Below are 19,926 nucleotides of genomic sequence, written 5' to 3'. Positions count from 1 at the left end.
AATTTTTTTTATTTCTTTTAAAATTGAGTGTATTGTAAAATAAACTTACATCCTCCCCAAAGAATAAGGACAAAAAGTCCATTGTCTCTTGGGAAACCACATGGTTTCCACTCCATGGGCTCCGAATTTTCTTCGTGAAGCACCTACTTTGAATCGAGCCCAGCTCAAACAGTTCGTCAGTATTCAGGACCGGATACTTGAATATGTAACTCCGGTCCATAAATATCATGAACTCCATGGGTGTCAGATTAGCACCCTTCTCGACTAAATCGTCGTATATTCCCACTCTTCTCTCAACTTCCTTGTCCTCCAGCAAGGCTTCGTGTTTAAAATCCAACTCATCCCGCAAGTTCAAAAACTTCTCGGGAAAGTCCACCAGATTGTCTTCAGGCTCGATATAACTCATTTTTCAAGAAAGCAAAAATTTTTAAAAATACTGAGATAACAGATGAAGTTGAAACGGAAAGCAAACAAATGATGTTGCTTTTAGTCCTCTTTTATGAAGAGATGTTTTTTTTTCATTTTCCTCCTCCAATAAGGAAGGGGAATGCAGTTGTTAAAATTAACATCAGCATAAACGAATGATTATCATTCCACTGCTAGATCTCAACAAATCAAAAATAAGTGGAAAAACCACGACATTAAGCCAGATTGGAAAAAACCACAAAACGAATGGCGAATGAATTACGACTTAAAAAGAGTCACTTCCGAAAGACGCCGAATAACAACGGCCAATCAGAGCTTAGATTTGCAAAAAAGCAAAAACAGCCTTTAAAAACTAACTGATATACAGTTGTTTTCATTCTTGCTCAATTCCACATCTTTCATTCAAATCCTCCTCTCTCTCTCTCCAAAATATAAAATCTGCTGAATTCCTCAACAAAAATTGAAATCTAACTCAGATTTCCCTTCACAAAAATCCACAAAATGACAAATCCAAATAGTGAAATAGAGGAAGGTGAACTAATGGACCAAGATCCTGTTCTAACCACTCTCGAGGAAATGCTTAAAGTAAGTACTTTTAAAAATTATTCTACTATCATTCACCACCAAAAAATAAATTTGCAAAAAATTTATTTGGTTGGTCTTTTAACTCTAATGATACTTTCGAATCAAACCTCAGCATTTGATCCGAAAGAACAATTATATGCAAATACTGCAAATAATCTTCGGGTTGCTCATTATGATTGTCAACTAATGACTTCTAACAAAATGTTCTCTCTAAATAAAGTAACACCTTGCAAAGTCCAACCAGAAAATATTAAAGTAGCCCATGCTTATGTTACTCTATATCAGAGACATTATCGCACAAAAGTAAATGCGACAATGTGTCGAATCAAACACCAATCAATGCGTTGGTTTTGCGATTCTTTTGATTCGAGTGGTATTGACGCTCGACAAAATATGATCACTACTGATCTCCACTTATCTGCCAATGAATGTAAATTGGCCGCCGACAGAGGTTATCTTAACCTAGGCTATGCTAGTATTGGAAATATTCCTTTCAAATTTAATGTTAAAACAGTAACTAATGCCCATGCTGGCAAAGTTGACGGCAAACATCATAACGAATGTGATGGCCGTTCTTGGATTAAATTGGACACTTTTGAAACTTACATGCAAAATGTAACCCTGACTGTTAACCTCAAAGATGGAACAGTCAATAATTGGCAAAACATTCCTTTGCCCTGTCCAGTGTCTGAAAATGGATGTGAAACAACATCCTTAGACGCTTTTGCTTATACTTGGGAAGAACCCAACAATTGCATTTTCACTGTTTTAAACAGATTTCCGGCTAAAATGATTCAAAACGAAGAATCATACTACATAATTAAAGGCGATTCTAGCCCATCTATTCATTCTACCCATACAAGGGATTCTCAAAAATTTATGCTACAGGTGATGAATAAACCGCAATCTCTTTGTGGTCATCCCAGAATAGTGTATCCAACTTCATATGATTCACTTTTTATTGCATACACTGACGGTTTCAATATGGATACTGGAATCCAAGTTAAACCAACCCCAGAAACGGGAACTATTCATAATGCCGGCCAACCAAATTCTACTTTTCTCACATTAAGTGATGATTCGCCGCCACTCCAATTTTCAAGTCATCAAATTGACTACGAAGCTCATATAGGTACCAAATTGGACTATATTCTTTTTTATAGCTTCTACATGCTCAGAACGGCCGAGTTAGCCCTTCTGCAAAATCAATGTGAGCTAGAACGCTCCTCAATATTAAATACTTTAATGCTTTCGCTTGAAAGCCCACGTTTGGCTGGCTATATTCTAACCAAAAACCGCTCTATGTTCTTAGAGACCAATGGCAATGTTGCCTGGCTCTATCATTGTCCAAAATTTTATTCACCTTTGCAATTAATGGATGAATGCTATAATCGCATTCCCATTATGTATAAGGAAAATATTCAATTTGTCGATCCAATTACGCGACAAACTTTTCAGTCGGCAGATCTACAAGACTGCTCCGACAAACATTCGAATCTCTTTCAACTAGATGTTGATGATGATAAGTCCTGGATTGAATTAACCCCTCAAATTACAAGGGTTACAGGACCACATCTCTTTAAACCAAAAGAGATAATTCAAAAGATTAAGCATTCTCTAGCCTCTAGCCAAGGCGCTTCAATCTACACTTATGCTCAAATGCAAAAATTCTGGAATATGATTTCCGATAATTCAGAGATGAAAGGAATACTGCAAAAAGTATCCAGGTCCTTTCTAAATGCTAAAAACATTTTCTTCAAAGACTCATACAGCCCGCTAGGCTCTTCCCAAACAATTTATTTGGACTATCTCATCTCTCCAAACTTTTGGAAAAACGAATACACCCGTATATTCGGGAAAGTACAATACTATTTAGAAAAATGCGGAATAGTCTTCGCCTCTTTTCTATTTGTGAAATTCATACTAGATTGCCTAGTATTCATAATAAAGGCTATGCATATTCACAAAATCACCGGCCGCTCACTACATTTTGGCAAAGTATTACTTGCCGCTTCATATAATATACTTTTCACTTCCATAGTGACCTCAATTTTCACTCAAGATGAGCAAACTGAAAAAATAGAACAAGAATGTGATCAGAAAATACAAGCCCCTCTTTTAGAGGAAATTGATAAAATAAACCAGGATCGTATGTATCCTCACATCCAATTAACAAGTTTTGAGAGAAGAACTCAAAACTTGGATCACCCAACAAACCCAGTCTAATAAAAAAATTCTACTGTTCTAGGATATACCAACTGATTCAACTATGAACACAACACTTGATGACGACTTGAGAGATTTTGAAGATCTTCTCTCACTCCTGCCACCAACCGATCCACTGGACTCGCAGATTTCAGCACTCACTCAACAACCAACTGTTTCTTCTACTACAACACCCACTGCAAAACCGACCTCAACACGATCCTTCGTTGAGCCACTACTTCAAACTAGTTCAGCTGTCCCAATAACTACAGCATCACAGCCACCACCCCTAAAAATTTCACCCCCTGATTTTCAAATACCCCTGGTTCCCTCGAATTCTAAAATTAAAAAACGGACCCAGATTGTAAAACCATATAAGATACTAACGGCAAATACGCCGGTATCAACTTCTCATTGTCCAATGACCATTAGGCGACAGCCCTTGCACCCCACTGAAATAAACACTAGATTACATATTCAGTTAGAAAGGGAACGATACATTAATTCTAAAAGCAATCCTGGCTTCGATATGGATCTCAATTATGCTTTGAATCCATTAATCAATCGTTTTAAAATAGAAGCTTATCACCCTATAAAAAAAATGTATTCCATAACTAATTCCCTTCTTGAATATCAAAAAATCTATGTCCCAGCAAAGTATCTGACAGCAAAATTACAAACCCCCCAGTTAGATGACTATACTGAGCAAATTCAGCGCAGTCATATCCATGAAACGCACCAAATCCGGGAGCTGAAAAAGCAAATCCACAATTTGAAAACAAAAAATCAACAACTTATAGCCCGGTTGGAAGGAAAATTGTAAGAAATTTATCCTTTTATTTAAGCATTTATTCTTTCGCTTTATATAGCTATGTAGTATAGCTATTAATTTCCTTTTAACAATTTTGACTTTTATAAAAAACAAAAAACACAAAAAATACCCCCTTTGTATGAACCAGTCCTCCCCTTATTACGCGTGTGGACAGACTTCACATACTTCAGGAAGAAAAGGAGACTTCGGAAAAAGAATGTTTAAGGAATAAAACTAACCTTCAAACTTTTGAGAAACAGATAATTTTGATGTATTTAATTTTATAGTTAAATCCCTTGGTTGTGTAAACTCTATTTTGATTTATAAATGTAACTGATGTGTTTATATTCATTCAAGCCTGACTCAAAGTATCAGTTGTTCAAAAACATCTGCTACCTGTAATACCAACAAACTATTGAACCAACTTTATGAGATTGAAAGAAAAAGCTTCGATTGATCAACAATTACCCCACTATTCAAGTAAAAGTAATAAAAATGAAAGTTTCAGTTTTTTTCCCTCTCCAAATAGGAGGATGGATATGTTCTGATTTCAAATAGAAACAGAAACATGAATTATTTTATTGCGTTCACAAAATGTGACGCCGCCGCCACCACCAAAAGAAATATGTTTTTATTCCCTTGCAAAAGGAAGGGAAATGCTATTGGAATAATTCGTATAACGTTTTAAGCATTGAGAATTGAAACGACTATTCTCATTCAATACGAATATTAACGATTCCTCTCGTAAAATACGAGCATACGAAACCTTCTTCTCGTAAAATACGAATGTACGAATAAAGAATACGAAGTTAAAAGAAACTTCTCATTTGATACGAAAAGTGGCGTGATTTCCCAATCTGAGTATAAATAGAAGCTCAAAACTACGGGAATTCATTCCAACAATATCTCTTCTAACACCAACACCACTCTCTTCTACCACCCCAACCAATCTCTAAAAAATATCTCTAATCTCACCGTTAAAATAGATATTGAGTCAAAAGGCAACTTGCTGTAAATTCATACTTCCTTCTTTTTTTAATAAAATATTTCTCAGCGAATTTTAGATTTACTTTCTAAGATAGAAAGTAGAAAGGACCCTTTATTCCTAGCAAGCGTTTTGTCCGACGTCTATAGTATTGCTAGCGTAATACTAGAAGCCTTGGTACTATTTGAGGACATCAATATCTGACCGATCAACCTTAAAATTATTCCGAAGGTAACTTCTCTGTGGTCAACGCTTTCTACAAAAAGTGCCCAAAGATGGCGTTTTTGGTGTATTGCTTTCTAAATTTGCCCGAGGACCTTTTTTGACAAAAATTACTTTTTTTTTGTTTCGGGAGGGCTCTGATGAAGTCAGTTTGGTCGTCTAAAAAATCGTCAAAAATAGAAATTCTGAAATAAAATTAAACTGCTCGCATGCTGAAAGTTGGAAGGAACTTTGTCTTCGGGTGTTTTATATTTTGGTTTTTTCTCCCGAAATTAGGTACAACAAAAAAATAAATTTGCGATAGCAAGTGTGGTGTAACCGGGTACTAGTTGCAACCTGAATAGTATTTTTCCGATATATTTGCGATTTAGCTTTCGTTTTTGTTCAATTCGTCGCTTTTGTTTACTTTAAGTCAGCTTAGTTTCCAATTTTTTAACAAGCTAATTACAATTCTTAGTTGAATGCGGCTCAATCAATTTTAATATTGAACTGTTTTACGACTAAATTTCCAACTTTTAATTTGCAGCTTTTGGTTTTTGTCTGTTGGTTTTTCTGCAGTTTTTCAAATTCACGTTAGTTTTTTCAGTTGATAGCTCATCGTTGTTGTTTTATGCTTTGACCACATAGTCAGTAGTGTGTTTAGATATTGAAAACCATATTTTCGGTGTGAAAAAGAACCCGACAAAAATATGCCTCAAATTTCGTTTTCAGCGCTTTCTTAGCAATTTTCTTTTAAAATTACCTAAAAATGAATTTCTTGTTCTGTTTGAGCTCTTTAATTTTCATTTTTCGAAAAAGAGTGTAGTCGATTGTGTCTTATAATCTAATTTTTTTGTCTATTTGCTCTCATCGCACCTCACACAAAACGAAGCGATTATGAAAAATAAAAAAAAATTGTGTGTCATATTAATTTAGTCGGAACATTCAATGCTTTTGGACAGCGCCCAGCTCTTCTTATTCTGGAAATATTTGGTTGAACGAAAAAAAAATCAGCTTTCGATCAGCTGAACTAGTTTACAAATTGTCCAAACATTCCGAAAATGCAACGCTCCAAATGAGTCAAAAGTTATCTACTCTTTTTTTTATATATATTTTTTTATTTTTCACTAATAACTCTTGACCGAAGCGAGGCATTCTCAGGCATTTACTATTCGAGGATATTTTTTGTTCTCGTGCATGAGACAAAAAGATGGCTTGAATAATCAAATTCACTTGAATTTTCTTTGTTCTTTGGTTGTGATAAAACAGAATGGTCGTTGATTACTTCTGCGGGCGGACAGAGATCACTCGTGTGTATTGAGCCATTAATGAAAAAGCTAAGTACTTTTCGATAGAAAACAAGATCGCATGCAGAGCCTTTTGAAAATTAATAATCGATACAAATCATATTTATTACTTAATTAGCTTCACACGTTAATAGTCAGTGACAGATTTTTCAAGAGATTTGTCGTCGCTTTTTGATTTTTGATAATTGCGATAAAAACTTGATTTAGTGAAGTAGCAGAGTTTTCTGTTGCTGTGATGATTTGACCAATTCGTCAACTATTGATAAAACGTTTATCTTTATCTTTAATCACTGAAATCTTTGCGCAGCTGTGCGAGAAAGTTATAATGGAATTGCTTTTTTAAGCTCAAAAATAGTCAGCGTTCTATCATCATTTGGTAATAAATCTGAATTGATCTTGTATTTAATGAGCAAAAACTAGATTGGTTTGTCTGATTTTTTGATCTTCTGAATTTGAAGCTTAGCTTATCAAATCAAAAATCAAACTTATAATTGTACCCCTTTTTCTCAAACGTCAGTATTAATCAAAATCTATTCAATTGTAAATCTTTCTCGCAAAAAAATTTTGATTTCAACTGATGCTAGCTTTCGAATTACTGATACGGAGATGAGTACAATTGTGTTCTCTGTTAACGGAAGGGTTTTTAATGTGTGTTCATATGCAAAATTGTTGACATCATTAGTGAACTCTAATTGGTGTTTTACCTTTTGTTTATTAAGTATTGAAAAAAATCTGGTTTTGGGCTTCAAATAAACAATTTTTTGTCAATGAAAACAAATTGCATTTAAAATTGAATTAAAACTTTTAAAAAATAAAATTAACTTGTTACTAATTATGATTTGTGAGAAGTACAAGTAGTGATTTGAAATGGTTGAGTTTTCATCATCGCTTTATGACCTTTTTGATTTTTCCCCACTTAACATAAACATCAATTTTTGGACCAACTATAAGCTCTCCACGGCTAAGTACGAAAACGCTATATGGTTGGAACTACTGAAATAATCGGCATGCCAATTCTTGTAACAAACGGATATTTCACAATTTAAATTACACAGGTGGGGGCAAGAAAAATATTTTTCTTTTTTTGAATTTTATCTGAACGAAGTGCAAATATATTAAATTGCGTCCAAAACCAATTTTTACACATTTCCAATTGTAAACAGTGTTTTTAAAACGTATTAGCCCCGTGACTTTTTTTGCTTCAGTGGCAGTTGGTGTCTTCTGAGGGCGTGTACAGAGTGTGTGACGTGAACAGTGTGAGTAGTCAGTCTTCTGGGAGTGCCTTGAACAACATTCTCTCCAAAGACTTCTCGAAGGACAATGAATCAACCAAGCTGCTTTTGGAGGCAGAGTAAGTTGTTTTCAGTAGCGCGCACAGGATTTTAACAAGCTCTACTGAATTTTTTGAGCCCTGTTGATATCATAGAGTGACCATATAGGCCAAAGTTTTCCGAGCAGTCTTGGAATTTTTTTGGCCAAAAAATAGTTTTTTTTCGGCGAGCGCTTCCCCTTCAAAATTAGTATTTTTTGGTGGCAACGGCTATAAAAAAAACTGGTAGCTATGAACTCTTTCTGCTCAAAATGGCAGTTGACGCCAGTGAAAACAATTGTTTGGGAAAAAGTTAGGTTTCGATTTGTTTTCTATTCAATTTTTTTTTCATTTCAGCTTGATGTTTTTTTTTAAAAACTGGTTTTTCCTGCAGTCTTTAACCGCGGAACCAACTGTGGCGCGCTTGTGACCTCTTGGCATTTTAAGAATAATTTACCAAGTGCTACTTTAACTAAACGACGGATAAATTGGAGTTTAAATTAGTATCAAAGTTAGTTGGACGTTTTAGTATTTAAATATCTGGCCTCATGTTTTTTGAAGAGATTAAGTTTTGCAAGGTGGCCCATAGAATTTAAAAGTCCGTCAATAATTACTCTCACTGATTTACAAAGTTACAAGCTATTCAATTTTGTATTTTAAAAATATTCTGTTTCACGATTTTTGAGTAATTTGATTTTAAAAGATTTGTAAATGATTTGGGTTAGTTTTTTTCAACAGGTTTAAAGTTTGGTAAAATTTTAGGATAGTGTTCTGTTTCAGATGTAGTTCGTAGCAGATGTAATTCCATTGATCTTCTGTTGATTATTGAAGTGCTTTTGAAATTTATCAAATGATTCTTTCTCGCGCGAAAAAAATATCCTCAAAACAACATGTGTTACTGGCCCCTATATCTTTTTGAGATAACCTTGTTTGGATAGGGAAAAAAGTTTCATTTTCCAAATAACGCTATCTTTGAGACGTATAATTTTGTTAGCACATCAAGAAAATAAAAATAAGATGGTGGAATAATTTGAAATTGTCTCCTGAAAAAGTTTTTGATCGCCTTTCTTTTTTTTCGCTTTGATGAGGCGAGTCGATAGAATTCGAAAAAAAAAATTAAAGCAAAAATCAATTTGGGGCTTTTGCTCAAAACTTTCAATCTAAGTTTGGTTGATCAGTTAGCGGTTTGTTTTGTCGAATTATCCTCAAGAAAAGCTGTAGAAGAATTCAATGTTTTTCTTATTAAAAAGGTTCTTATTGTTTCTAAATTTTTTTTCAAAAGATTCAAAATTGAGCAACTCGTAGATTCGATTTTTATTATCCATAAGGTTGATTAGATTTTCGAGAGCTATGTTGAGCAGATAACTGTTAATGTAGAGCTAGCTTGTAAGTTTTCTTGCGGTTTTGCAATTCACTTGTATAAAACTTCATGTGTTCTGTGGTTCAAGGACCACTTGTATAGACCAACAAGAACATTAAAAATGTACCAGATGAAACAAAAGATTAGAGGTTAATATGAGATAATTTGGCTGAACAAAAACTCAAAATAATCTTTTAAAAATGAGTTGTAGAAGATAATTTGTTAGTTTAATGACAAGACCACTACAAATTTATACCAAGCTTTTAACGTCAGTTAAAGAGTTGGACAGTGTACGGACTGGGTTGTTAATGAACTAACTATTTGCAAAAGACGGCTCTACTGCAAAAGGCTACGTTATAACGAAGAGAAATGACCGTGCAGTTTTTTATGCTCCGACTGATCTCGGAGAATGGGAAAGAGTTGGTTTTTCCCGACCCGTCTTAGATAGCTTGCATAAATATCGTAGAGGGCTATCTTATTGGAGCAGTTAGCAGTGGTGATTTGAGTTTGGAAAGATATTACAAACACTCCTCGTCGAGGAAAACCAATTTGTTTTTTTTTTGTATTCAAACTTTCTCGTTTGGTCTTCTAGTCTAAATCTGCGGAAATGAAAAGAATTTTTTTCTATTGCTATATAAAGCGAGAGAAAAATCAGAATCAGTCGTTTTTTGCCTTAACTTTTTTAAAAAGCTTATTTATTGATTCTTAGTTTTCGGTTTTTCAATTTAGAAGAAAAAAATACTGAGGACAGGAACATTATGTAATATTTGCTCGGCAACTGGCTCATTTTTATTCGTTTTGTATATTGTAGAGGTTTATTTATAACCATTTCACGTGGTTTTCAAGTGGACAGATACGTTACTAAACTGTTAGCTTTCTCAGTTTGCAAGTGTTGTTTTTTTTATGTTTTAGTTTGCAAATCACGCCATGCAAAGATCTATCTAAAGGTGGTCCAATCGGTTGCAAAGAACAGGTTAAAGTTGACGTTAGCTATTCGGTCTCGGATAGCCCCGAAGGACAGAAGCAGAGTCTAGTTCTCGAGTCGGATTTAAACGTAATCAATATCGAATTTCCACCCGGTGTGACCGAATATACGATTAGGTTAATAGACGAAGGTGTTTGCGCCAAACTCCTGTCTTTCAAAGTTGCCTGTTTTGTATGTGAGTCGCAAATTGATAACTTGGTTCAATTCAAAGAAAGAGTCGCGAGCGGTGATATGGTGACGACTGAAGAAATATGTGTAGATAATGCTATCAGTGAAAAAGCGATCAAAGGGTTTTGTTTTGAAAGCGGTGTCTGGAAGAAGCAAGATCGCACTACATGTCAGTGTAAACCTGGGTTCGAACCCAGCCCGGACCTGAAATCTTGCTTGGCGTGCGGAGTTATGATGTACAAGTCGGAAACATCGAACGAAAATTGCAGTGCTTGTCCAGCGAATTCGGCTACGAAAAGCTATTCGACTGGGAGAGTGAGATGTGAATGTGAAGACAATCATAACAGAAGAGACGAGAACGATGCTTCACAACCTTGTTTGCCCATGCCCAACAAACCCAGGTAATTGAATATGACAACATTTTATACTCTCAGGCAGAAAGTATTGAAATGTTGAATCTCATTCCCCCTCACTCCTACAGTATTTAGTATTTTGTAAAATAAAAAAATGGAAAAAGGTTTTTAGTTTTAGGCACCTTTTAGAAAATTTTGATGAAAAATTTTGATTAATTTTGATTAAGGAAAGTTTTTTGCCCCCCCCCCCCCCCCAAAGTATATTTTGTGGGGGGGGGGGGGGGGGGGAGGGGGGCAAAGTGTCAGTTAGCCTAAAATGGATATCTCAAAATAGTACAAAGGGTCCGCCGACCCACTCCCCTAAATCCGCGACTGCTCATGAGTGAGTCTAGTAAAAGTAAAGAAGTAAGTCTAGCAATAATTTTAAAAAGTGAGTGAGTCTAAAAATAAAGTGAAAATAAAAGAGTAAAACGAGATACAAAGCTGAGATTTCAAAATTAATTTTTCTTAATTTGTGAAAGAAAATTAAATTTTTAAAAAATGCCATTTTTTGGTTTTTCTTTTTTTTTCTTTTTTTTTATTGTTTGGAACTTATGGCTATGAGTATTTTGATCTGAAGGGTTAGAAATACTTGCACACAGCCTTTTGTTATTGTTATGTCGTATTCATCTCAAACGAAGTTTCAAATTTGAAATGTTTCAGTTTCCAGTAATGTATTCTTACTTCTACTCGTAGTTGTGCTTTGAAGTTGGGCTCATAAAAATTTACTTTGCTGCGTGAAACTCAAATGTTTAATCTTGCTAATAATTTCCCACTATACACCTTTCAAACTTTTCCCAAGCTGTTCTTTGAAGTTAAACCACCAAAATTGTTTGGTACTTTGGTTTATAAATATGAAGCTACAATACATGCAGTTTTGAAGTTGGTATCATAATAAGAGATAACTTTGTATCCAAGTATTAAAGCCAGACCAATTCCACTTGACTGTGTTTCAAATCCACCCTGCTTGATCCCCTTTGCTAAGACGTGGACTGCAGGCATTGATAAATATCTCAGGGCAAATGACTTTCCTAGCTGAAATTACCGAAAGCCCATTTGGCGATAGAACATTTTTCTTGCTTTTTTAAGCTTTTGAACTATCGAAAAGTTTTAATTATCAGTGAAAAATCAAAATTGATAGAAATAGTGCTGAAAAAAGGAAATGACTTTCTTGGAATCTTGAGGTTTAATATTTTGTAATACTGGTGTTTCGGTTGTCTGAACTTGTTAGCAGTTTTAAAATGAGCAAACTGTTTTCCCTTTGCTTGGGTTAGGAATGCTTTCTTTGCTGTCTTTGCCGTACTTATTCGAGATTAAATGTCAAAAATAACTATAAACCGACTACAAAACATTGCCCAAGCCCCGTCTAATTTGCCAAGCAAAAGAACCTCCAACAGAGTTGGCAGTTAAAACAATTTGAAAGTCTACCTTCAAATGTCGATAAGCTTAATTGAGTTCTAGAACGAATGTTGTTGTCAAGAATCAGACGTTAGGGAAATTTAACTTGAAGCTCTTCAACAAACGAGTTTTAGCAAAGCTAAAAACTTAAAACTCAATTTTAACAATTTCAAACTAACGTAACAATAGTATTCAATGATTTTTTTGACTTCAAAATTTTAGTTTCTTGTGATAAAAATTTTTCCTACGCAGCACGAAAAAGGCGAATAATCAATTTTTGATTTAAGTTTTGACTTCAGGTTTCAATATTTGTTGTATTACATTCATTGAAAAATAAGCTTTTTTTAGAAACCTGAAGAGCACTTTTGCCACCCACAGTCAAATAGAGCTGTCCTGGAAGACCCCATATTCAACATTCTACAGACCAACCGAGTCAGATTTACAGACAGACTTTCTGTCGTACAGTGTCAACTGTGAAGCCCCGAGCGAACACTGTTTCGGCTTGCAGCACATTCGCACAAATGATACTCGAATTACAATTGAGAATCTAGTGCCCTCTACGGAGTTCACGTGGAAAGTGTGCTCGGAGAATTCGGTCTCAAAGGGGGTGCAAGAAGAGATAAATTGCGCCAAAGTTGTCGTCGCAACGCTGCAAAGAGGTAAAAATGAAAGAGTTCATTGAACGAAGTACTTATCACTTATTAAGGTTGTGTTGATTTTTTTTCGGGAAAATTCTGTCGAAATTGGTAATCTGGCTCTTTTTATCTTTCCCCACCGAATTTTTAAAAATAAATTTTTGTTCACGTTGGTTTGAAATCAAAATTCTCATGCGGGTTTAATAAGCCATAACAAACATAATTTAACTTCATAATCAATCTTTTAAAACCACTCGTTATACCGTAAATCTTCGATGATTATATGCGAAGTGGGATCGAAAAGAAAAAACTGATAATCTTGAAAGGTTTTTGAAATTCGAAGGGCTTCATCTTGATTGATATTTATTGTTTCCGGAGTAAGAAAGTTGAATAATATTCGAAAAAATCCAACATTTTTGTTTTTGGTTTACTTGAGTTCATTGACACTTTTCCCACTGTCTGTTGCCCATAAACATTTAATTAATAGCCAACTACATTTTAGGGCATGTTTATTGCCTTGTTAGTTTGTTCTTATCATCTTAATAGTTGTTAGGTGGATTTGATTGAAAAAATTTCATCATTTAAAAAAATTATTTGACCAATTAGTTGATGTTTGTTGCTTCGAGCTTGCTTGCGTTTGTCACTTCTATTGAAACCAATTTTTACCATAATGTAGTTATTATTTCAACTTCACAACGGCAGCTCAATCTTTTGATTTATGATGGCCCGAAGAAAGGATACAGTTATCTATTTGTTAATGTTCTCGTAGATCTTTTGATCTTTGAAACCTTTTATAACTCTCCGACATTTTTATTTTCAGATGTTTTTTCTACGACATTTTTTTGATCATTCACTCTTTAAAGTCTTCACATTTATGACTCAAAATGGGGCTCTGTTTTGATTTCTTGATGAGTGGTATAATTAGCCAATTTCTAGATCGTCCAGTTTTGCATGTTTTTTCTGGGCAATTTCTGCTACAAAATTTTTATTAACAAGGATAGCCGGCTTCTGTACAAAAGGCACATAATAATCCGACCATTTTATTTAAAAAAAAACATGAAAAATTCATGAACATTTTTTTTAAATGTTCGTTTTCATGTTTTTTATTAAAAAACAAACCTTTTTTTCAAATTAATGATGTTTTTGTCCGCAGTGTGATAATAGAATTTGAATAAAAGCCTAGAGAGTAGACCTATTCGAAAGGCATTGTAAAATTGGCAAATTGGACAACAGTTTTTGTCGAAAAAAAAACTAGAAAGACAAAAAAACTGTAACAAAAATCCAGAAATTTTTGGAATATTTGAAGTTTTTTTATTCTCAAGGTAGCGCTGAAAAAACATCGAAAAATAGTTTTACTGGCATTTTCAATGATTACTTTTGGCATTTGATTTTTTGCGGGAAAAAGGGGAAAAAATTAAAACCGAATACAAAGTTTCTCCTCATTTTCAATGGTCGGAAAAATGAGGAAATACATAAAATTATCAATTTAGCTAAAATTTTATCGTATGTTGAGAGGGTAGCAGACGGCCCACTCATGACTAATTTTTCCAAAGCGTTTTGAATTAGTTCTAACAATCACTAACTAAGAAATAGTGTAATGACACTGGCTAAGTGTCTGCACGTGTACTTGTATTTGGAAGTAGTGTGACTATTTTATCGACAGGTGGCCCTTTTCAATCACCACTCGATAGTATTTAAGTCAAATTGAGAGCTGCCAATCAAGCCTAAAAGGCAGATATACCACGACAGTCACGGGCTTTATTAACGTCCATTTCTTACCATAGTTTTGATACAATAGTGTCTTTAATCTCAATCATGGAGCAGAATCAGTTGCTGGCGTATTCGCTTGACTTGTTTTGCTTTAGTGAAATTTTTGACATCAATTTTTGACAATCTGATTTAAGCATTACGAAATTGCTTTCAAAATATCACACATAAACTTAGGACCGTGAAACAAAAGACCCTCCAAATCTTAGTAATACAATAGGTAGTGTTTTTGAAGGGTAGTTTTCAATTTGAATGACATTTTTTTGTAAGTGCAGATGATTTATGAAATACTGATTAAGATTTATAAGCTTTATTTCGTTTCAGTGACAGTTCAAGATGTGAGACTGGACTCAACTGAGCCCCACAAACTGCTGCTGTACTGGACTGAGCCGGATAACATCCGGGACTCTTCCCAGGTGAAGGGGGGCAACTCCTACTTAGTCAGATGTACCAGTGCGGCCATGCTGGATGGGGCCGGGGACAGAATGGTGAATGGAAGTAAACATTGTAGAAACAGAATGTGCACTTTCCCCATTCCTGCATGTGAGTTGAAAGTCTCGTTTCAAAAACATTTTAAAAAACTTTTTTTTTGTCGGTACTACGCTCAAAAAAGGGAAGGAACATTGGCCTAGGTTAGATTTTTGTCCGTGCTTCAGGTACTGATAGTGTATGGCGCATTTCAAAAATGTCATCATTTTGAAGTTTTTTTGGTCATGATCTCGATTCAAAAAAGATGTCGTAAAAGATATCTCAAAAAAACTAGATCAATATTTTTTAAGAAAAATTATTTTAAAAAATGTTGTTTGAACAAGTGAGGTGAGCTGTAGTTCTTAGATAATTTTTGTCTTTATATCCATCTTTAAATAGATAAATATGTTATCTTTTTTCGATCGCCCAACTTAAGTGACGTACGAAAGTAGAACTAGTTACTTTACTGGCAAGAAGTCACTTATGCAAAGTAATATTGTGAGATTTGATAACTTGTTTAAAATCTGCAAGACTGCTCCCAGCTTTCAGTTTATTTCGATAAAACGGCATCCTCGGGGCCATTTTTGGGCTGCACTGTGTAAATTTTCCTTGTTTGCTGTAGCGCTGCAGATAATACCTCTGCTTCTTTGCTTATATTGGGACTTATCAACCCTTGGGATTTAACTTGGGCTGTAAAAAGTTAGGAGGCTATTGTTCCGCCAGATATTTGAGATTTTTAACGCCCTCGCGAGGGAAGATTTGGCTTGGAAGTTAAGTGGTTGTTGATTTACTCTGATGATAAAAGCGGGAATATTTTGATTGATCGCAAGACTTTTGATTCGGTTGCAGTTTACAATAAAGGGAAGAATTGAAGCAGTATCAGCATTTCATTGAAAGCATTCGTTATTCTTTTTTTCTCGGTCAAAATTTTTTTTATAATTAAAAAATATATTTTAAAAATAAACATTTCAGATCAAGTATATCTTGTTCGGGTATGATTTATCTGCATGCATTTGTTTATTTCTCAAGTTCTCATGAAGATGGTTAATTATTATTAAATGTCGTAATCATTATCTTTGATCATAATTGTTCCCGTTTTGAGACAAGGATGGGCTCAAAATTGAAATCATTTTTCAGAAGCCATTGAGTCCTATATTTTTCCAATTTCACTTATTGAATGATTTTTTACGGAGAAAATTCAAGTTATAGGTTCTCAAGAAAATTTTAATGGCCTATTATTTGTAGTATCTTTGATCAGAAATATGCCGATTTTTAACTAGAAGTGGGCTAATGTTTGGGAAAAATAGATCTTTTGAAATACTCAACTAAGGCTTTTCCAGCCCTCTAATTATCATATTTCCTTTGTAAAGATTGAGCTTTTAAATACTTCCTAGGCTTTGAATTAGTTTGCTTTTTTTCCGTACTTAAAAAGGATAAAACATTACAATTGCATCCGTGTTTATAATAAGACCCAGGAGTATAAATACTTACAGGAAAATCCTATCTTTTGTTTTCAAATGAGCACTTTTTTATTCAAAAATAATTTAAGTATTTTTTTAACACTTCTGCAAGCAAATGATCAGAAGAATGTTAGAAATTTAAATTTCAGAGATAATGGAAAATATGAACAAGGCTTCCGTTTAACGGGTCGAAGCCTAAAAATTATGCCAACTGTGCTGAAATTAGATATAAACGCGATTTTCTTCATCCGTAACTCAGTCGCGTCTTAGAGTTGAGTTTCAATTAAGACTAAAAATCTGTGATGTTAATATAGCTTAACTTAATCTAAGAAATATTAAATGGGAAAAATTGTCAGTCACCTTTCAGATAATTAGTTTGGTAGCAAAATAATTTCATAAGTTTAATTAACCTTTCGGTTTTCTGTTTTTCGGGCTTCCAATTTCTGACAGGAAATAATAAATTCAAGTGATGCCTTCTGTATAACGTGGTACTTGAGTTCATTAAAAGTCAGCTTAGCTGGCGAAAATAGTTCATATATATTATTTTAGCTCGTCCTCATTTTGTAGTGCAATAACCCAACAAAGCTTTCGTTTGTGTACGGAAATTAAAGTTGCTGCGTTTTTTATTGATTACCAGCCTATAACTGATATAAATACTAACTTTTTCTAATGTGACGCGTCAACTGCGCCAATTGTATTCAGAAAAGAGTTCCATAGAACGAATACAAATTGATTCACAAAAAGTTTTTGCTCGCAAACGCTCAAGCTTACAGCTTATGATTTGTGGTTACTAATTTTTCCGTTGAAGTTGAAGGTGGAATATATCGGTGACCCTGAGCATCTAATTGGTCAAAAACTATTGCGTTTTAGGATAAGTTAGTTTTTTTGGCACTAGTTTGATTTGTTGAAATGAGTGGAAAATTGGTGTTTGGCGTCAAAGTGAGCAGTTTAAGGTTTATTTTTTGATCCAAGAGAATTTTGCCGACGATGTGGCCTTCCCTACAATCGATAGATTAGTTTTTATTTTGATACTATTTTTGGGTTTGTGTTTCAGCTATGCCTCCAGGAGAGTACTACTTCAAAGTGGGAATTGGAAACCCGCCAGTGTTCTCAGAACCCACACTCGTTACCATTAGCTCAAGTGAGTAGTCAATTTACCAAGAGACCAATCATCCGAAAAACTGAAAAGGATGTGGACGGACAATCATCCAAATTATGGTGAACATCGTTTTTAAGAGTCGATGAATGTATTTCAGACTTTTGAATAGGTTGCGATTTTTTTCGTTAAAATCTTAAAATTTGTTCAGGTTCAAATCGATTTTTCGCGGTTTGACTTACGATTTATTTTCAAGTTCAGTTCAGTTCTTTTGTTAAAAGTAAAGCAATTTCCATTATGGAACAGCCAAAGTGTAAAAGTCACAAAAAACGTGATCGTATATATTCTAGTTTCGAAAGCCTATGTTCTGAAACAAAGGCTAATCACAAACTTTGAGCCCCTCAACGATCCTCGCTTTTTCATGAAATCCTATGTGTTTAACTTTTTCAGGTATTTGTGGTTATATTTGATTTGGCAAATTTGTCTTCTCGTTTTACTCAATTCTTAATTCAGCCGAATCAACTTGACTGAGAATTCTTGTCGGTTAAATTAGGCATTTGAAACTGAGTAACCAAACTAAACCTTATCAAGACTGAATAAATTTGAAATGGTTCAGCTCAGTTTTGAATGATCTAAATAAAATCAGAAAAACAAATAATTCTTATTAAAACACAGTCTGATTTTCGTTTCATTTCGTCCATGACTGAAGTTGAAGCTTAGCCATTCTTTAGAGAGTTTGCTTGTCAACATGTGTCCTTGTCTGATTAGGTACTCAGCAAACGTCCCAAAGGATCAAGTGTCGCAAAAATAGTTCACGACCTCGAGATTTGATTAAGAAATACTTGTTTTGAATTGGAAAATATCAAATTTTGTCTTGGATAATACTCGTGGAAATTTCTGATTTTTTTTATAGTCGATTAATCAATTTGTTTACTGGTCTAAAAAAAAACAAATTAAGAATTTTCGCATACTTGGATTATATGGAAGCTTCCACTGGAGTTTAATTTAGCCTGCGAATAGCAAGTTTTTGCAACTCCAAACAGGTTTTTTCCGTTTTAACAGTTTGTTTAACAACATTATTTGAGTTGTTTAGTCGGCTCTGTGACTTAACAAAAGACATATTTGAACATGTTTGCGTTTTAAATACCCTTTTTGAGTTCTTTTTAAAAAAAAAATTGTTGGTTGTTAATTAATCAAATTAGTGTTGGTCTATGTCAGTTTTTACATTTATTTGCTTCGTTCGGTATTAAAGCGGTATCAAATCGGAATATAGACTTTTTCAGGTTAATCTTTTGTTTAACAAAAAAATCACTTGAATCATTAGCGGCTCTCCATAGCGGCTTTTCATTTTCTGTCGGCTAGCTTGCCATGCTTTGTATCGCAAATGGTGCGAAGCTCTGTTTCGCCTCTGTATCACACATTCTTGAACCGTGTTATAGTAATATAGCATTTTCTGCTGTAAAAATTGACAAAACCAAGGTTAGAGGTGAAAAAAGTTATCCCATAGAATTATGCTAATTGCCGCATTATGCTAACTGATACGAACGAGTGAAAATTTGAGCAAACTCTGATAAACAGCAGGTGCTATATCCTTCGGGTGAAAATGGGACGTCTATTTGTTCTGAATTTTTGCCAAGTAAACAACCAGGCTGGGATGCCAGGGAATTTATTCAAATATGCACAAAATACAAACAGATCGAATATTTTTCCTAAAAATACCAGACGGTTTGGTTTGTGTTCTCAGTTGTAAAATTATCAGCAAACTTATTCACCCATTTTTTTAAGTTCAAATTAATGTCTGAATGAACTGAAAAATAAAAATAAGCTTAATACTAAATGAAGGCCGATTTTTGTAGACTTTTAGTATTCTTGGTCATGGGTTCTTTTTTCTTGCTAAAGTGAGGCAATAAAAAGTGTCTCGTAAATTTTAGCCCAATCCAGGTCTAAGAACAACCAGGACTTTTTCAGAATAACCGTCGAGGTTAATTTATGATCCCATTAAGAAACTTAATTTAGCAGCCTGTAAAAACGTCACTCTGGGTAATGCTTGTGGATTCATTTCCCAATTATCCTGAAAAGTTGTACAGTTGAATAGGTTACACCCGTGAAAAGATGGGTATTAACAAGGGGGAGGGTAAGAATGAGAATGAAAGTTTCGTTTAAAACACTAGTTTTATTTGACCTTCATTTTTTTTATCATTTAATTCTTTCGAAATGATTGAGATTACAACTTTAGTGGATGTGCTCCGTAATTTGGGAGTTGGTTCTTGTCACTTTTCATAATTTTTTTTGTTTTCCCGGTTTTTATTTTTGGTTTGTAATGTTTTCGCTAAGGACGCTTGTATGACTTGAAAACTGCGTTGAAGAT

The 19,926-nt window shown here is 34.3% G+C and overlaps 1 protein-coding gene across 1 annotated transcript in view; it reads left to right on the top strand.

The window, feature by feature from the left end:
• Nucleotides 1-19,926, top strand: part of LOC134853923 (ephrin type-B receptor 4b-like) — a 48,291-nt gene that overhangs the window by 12,471 nt on the left and 15,894 nt on the right. The window contains exons 3-7 of the mRNA XM_063869894.1: nucleotides 7,726-7,871; nucleotides 10,102-10,743; nucleotides 12,481-12,791; nucleotides 14,859-15,077; nucleotides 17,517-17,603. Of these exons, the coding sequence (XP_063725964.1) occupies nucleotides 7,726-7,871; nucleotides 10,102-10,743; nucleotides 12,481-12,791; nucleotides 14,859-15,077; nucleotides 17,517-17,603 (1,405 nt within the window). The remainder of the gene's footprint in view (nucleotides 1-7,725; nucleotides 7,872-10,101; nucleotides 10,744-12,480; nucleotides 12,792-14,858; nucleotides 15,078-17,516; nucleotides 17,604-19,926) is intronic.

This window comes from Symsagittifera roscoffensis, chromosome 9 (genome assembly GCF_963678635.1).
Source record: "Symsagittifera roscoffensis chromosome 9, txSymRosc1.1, whole genome shotgun sequence".
Lineage (NCBI taxonomy): Eukaryota > Metazoa > Xenacoelomorpha > Acoela > Convolutidae > Symsagittifera > Symsagittifera roscoffensis.
This window is presented reverse-complemented; position numbering and strand designations above follow the sequence as displayed.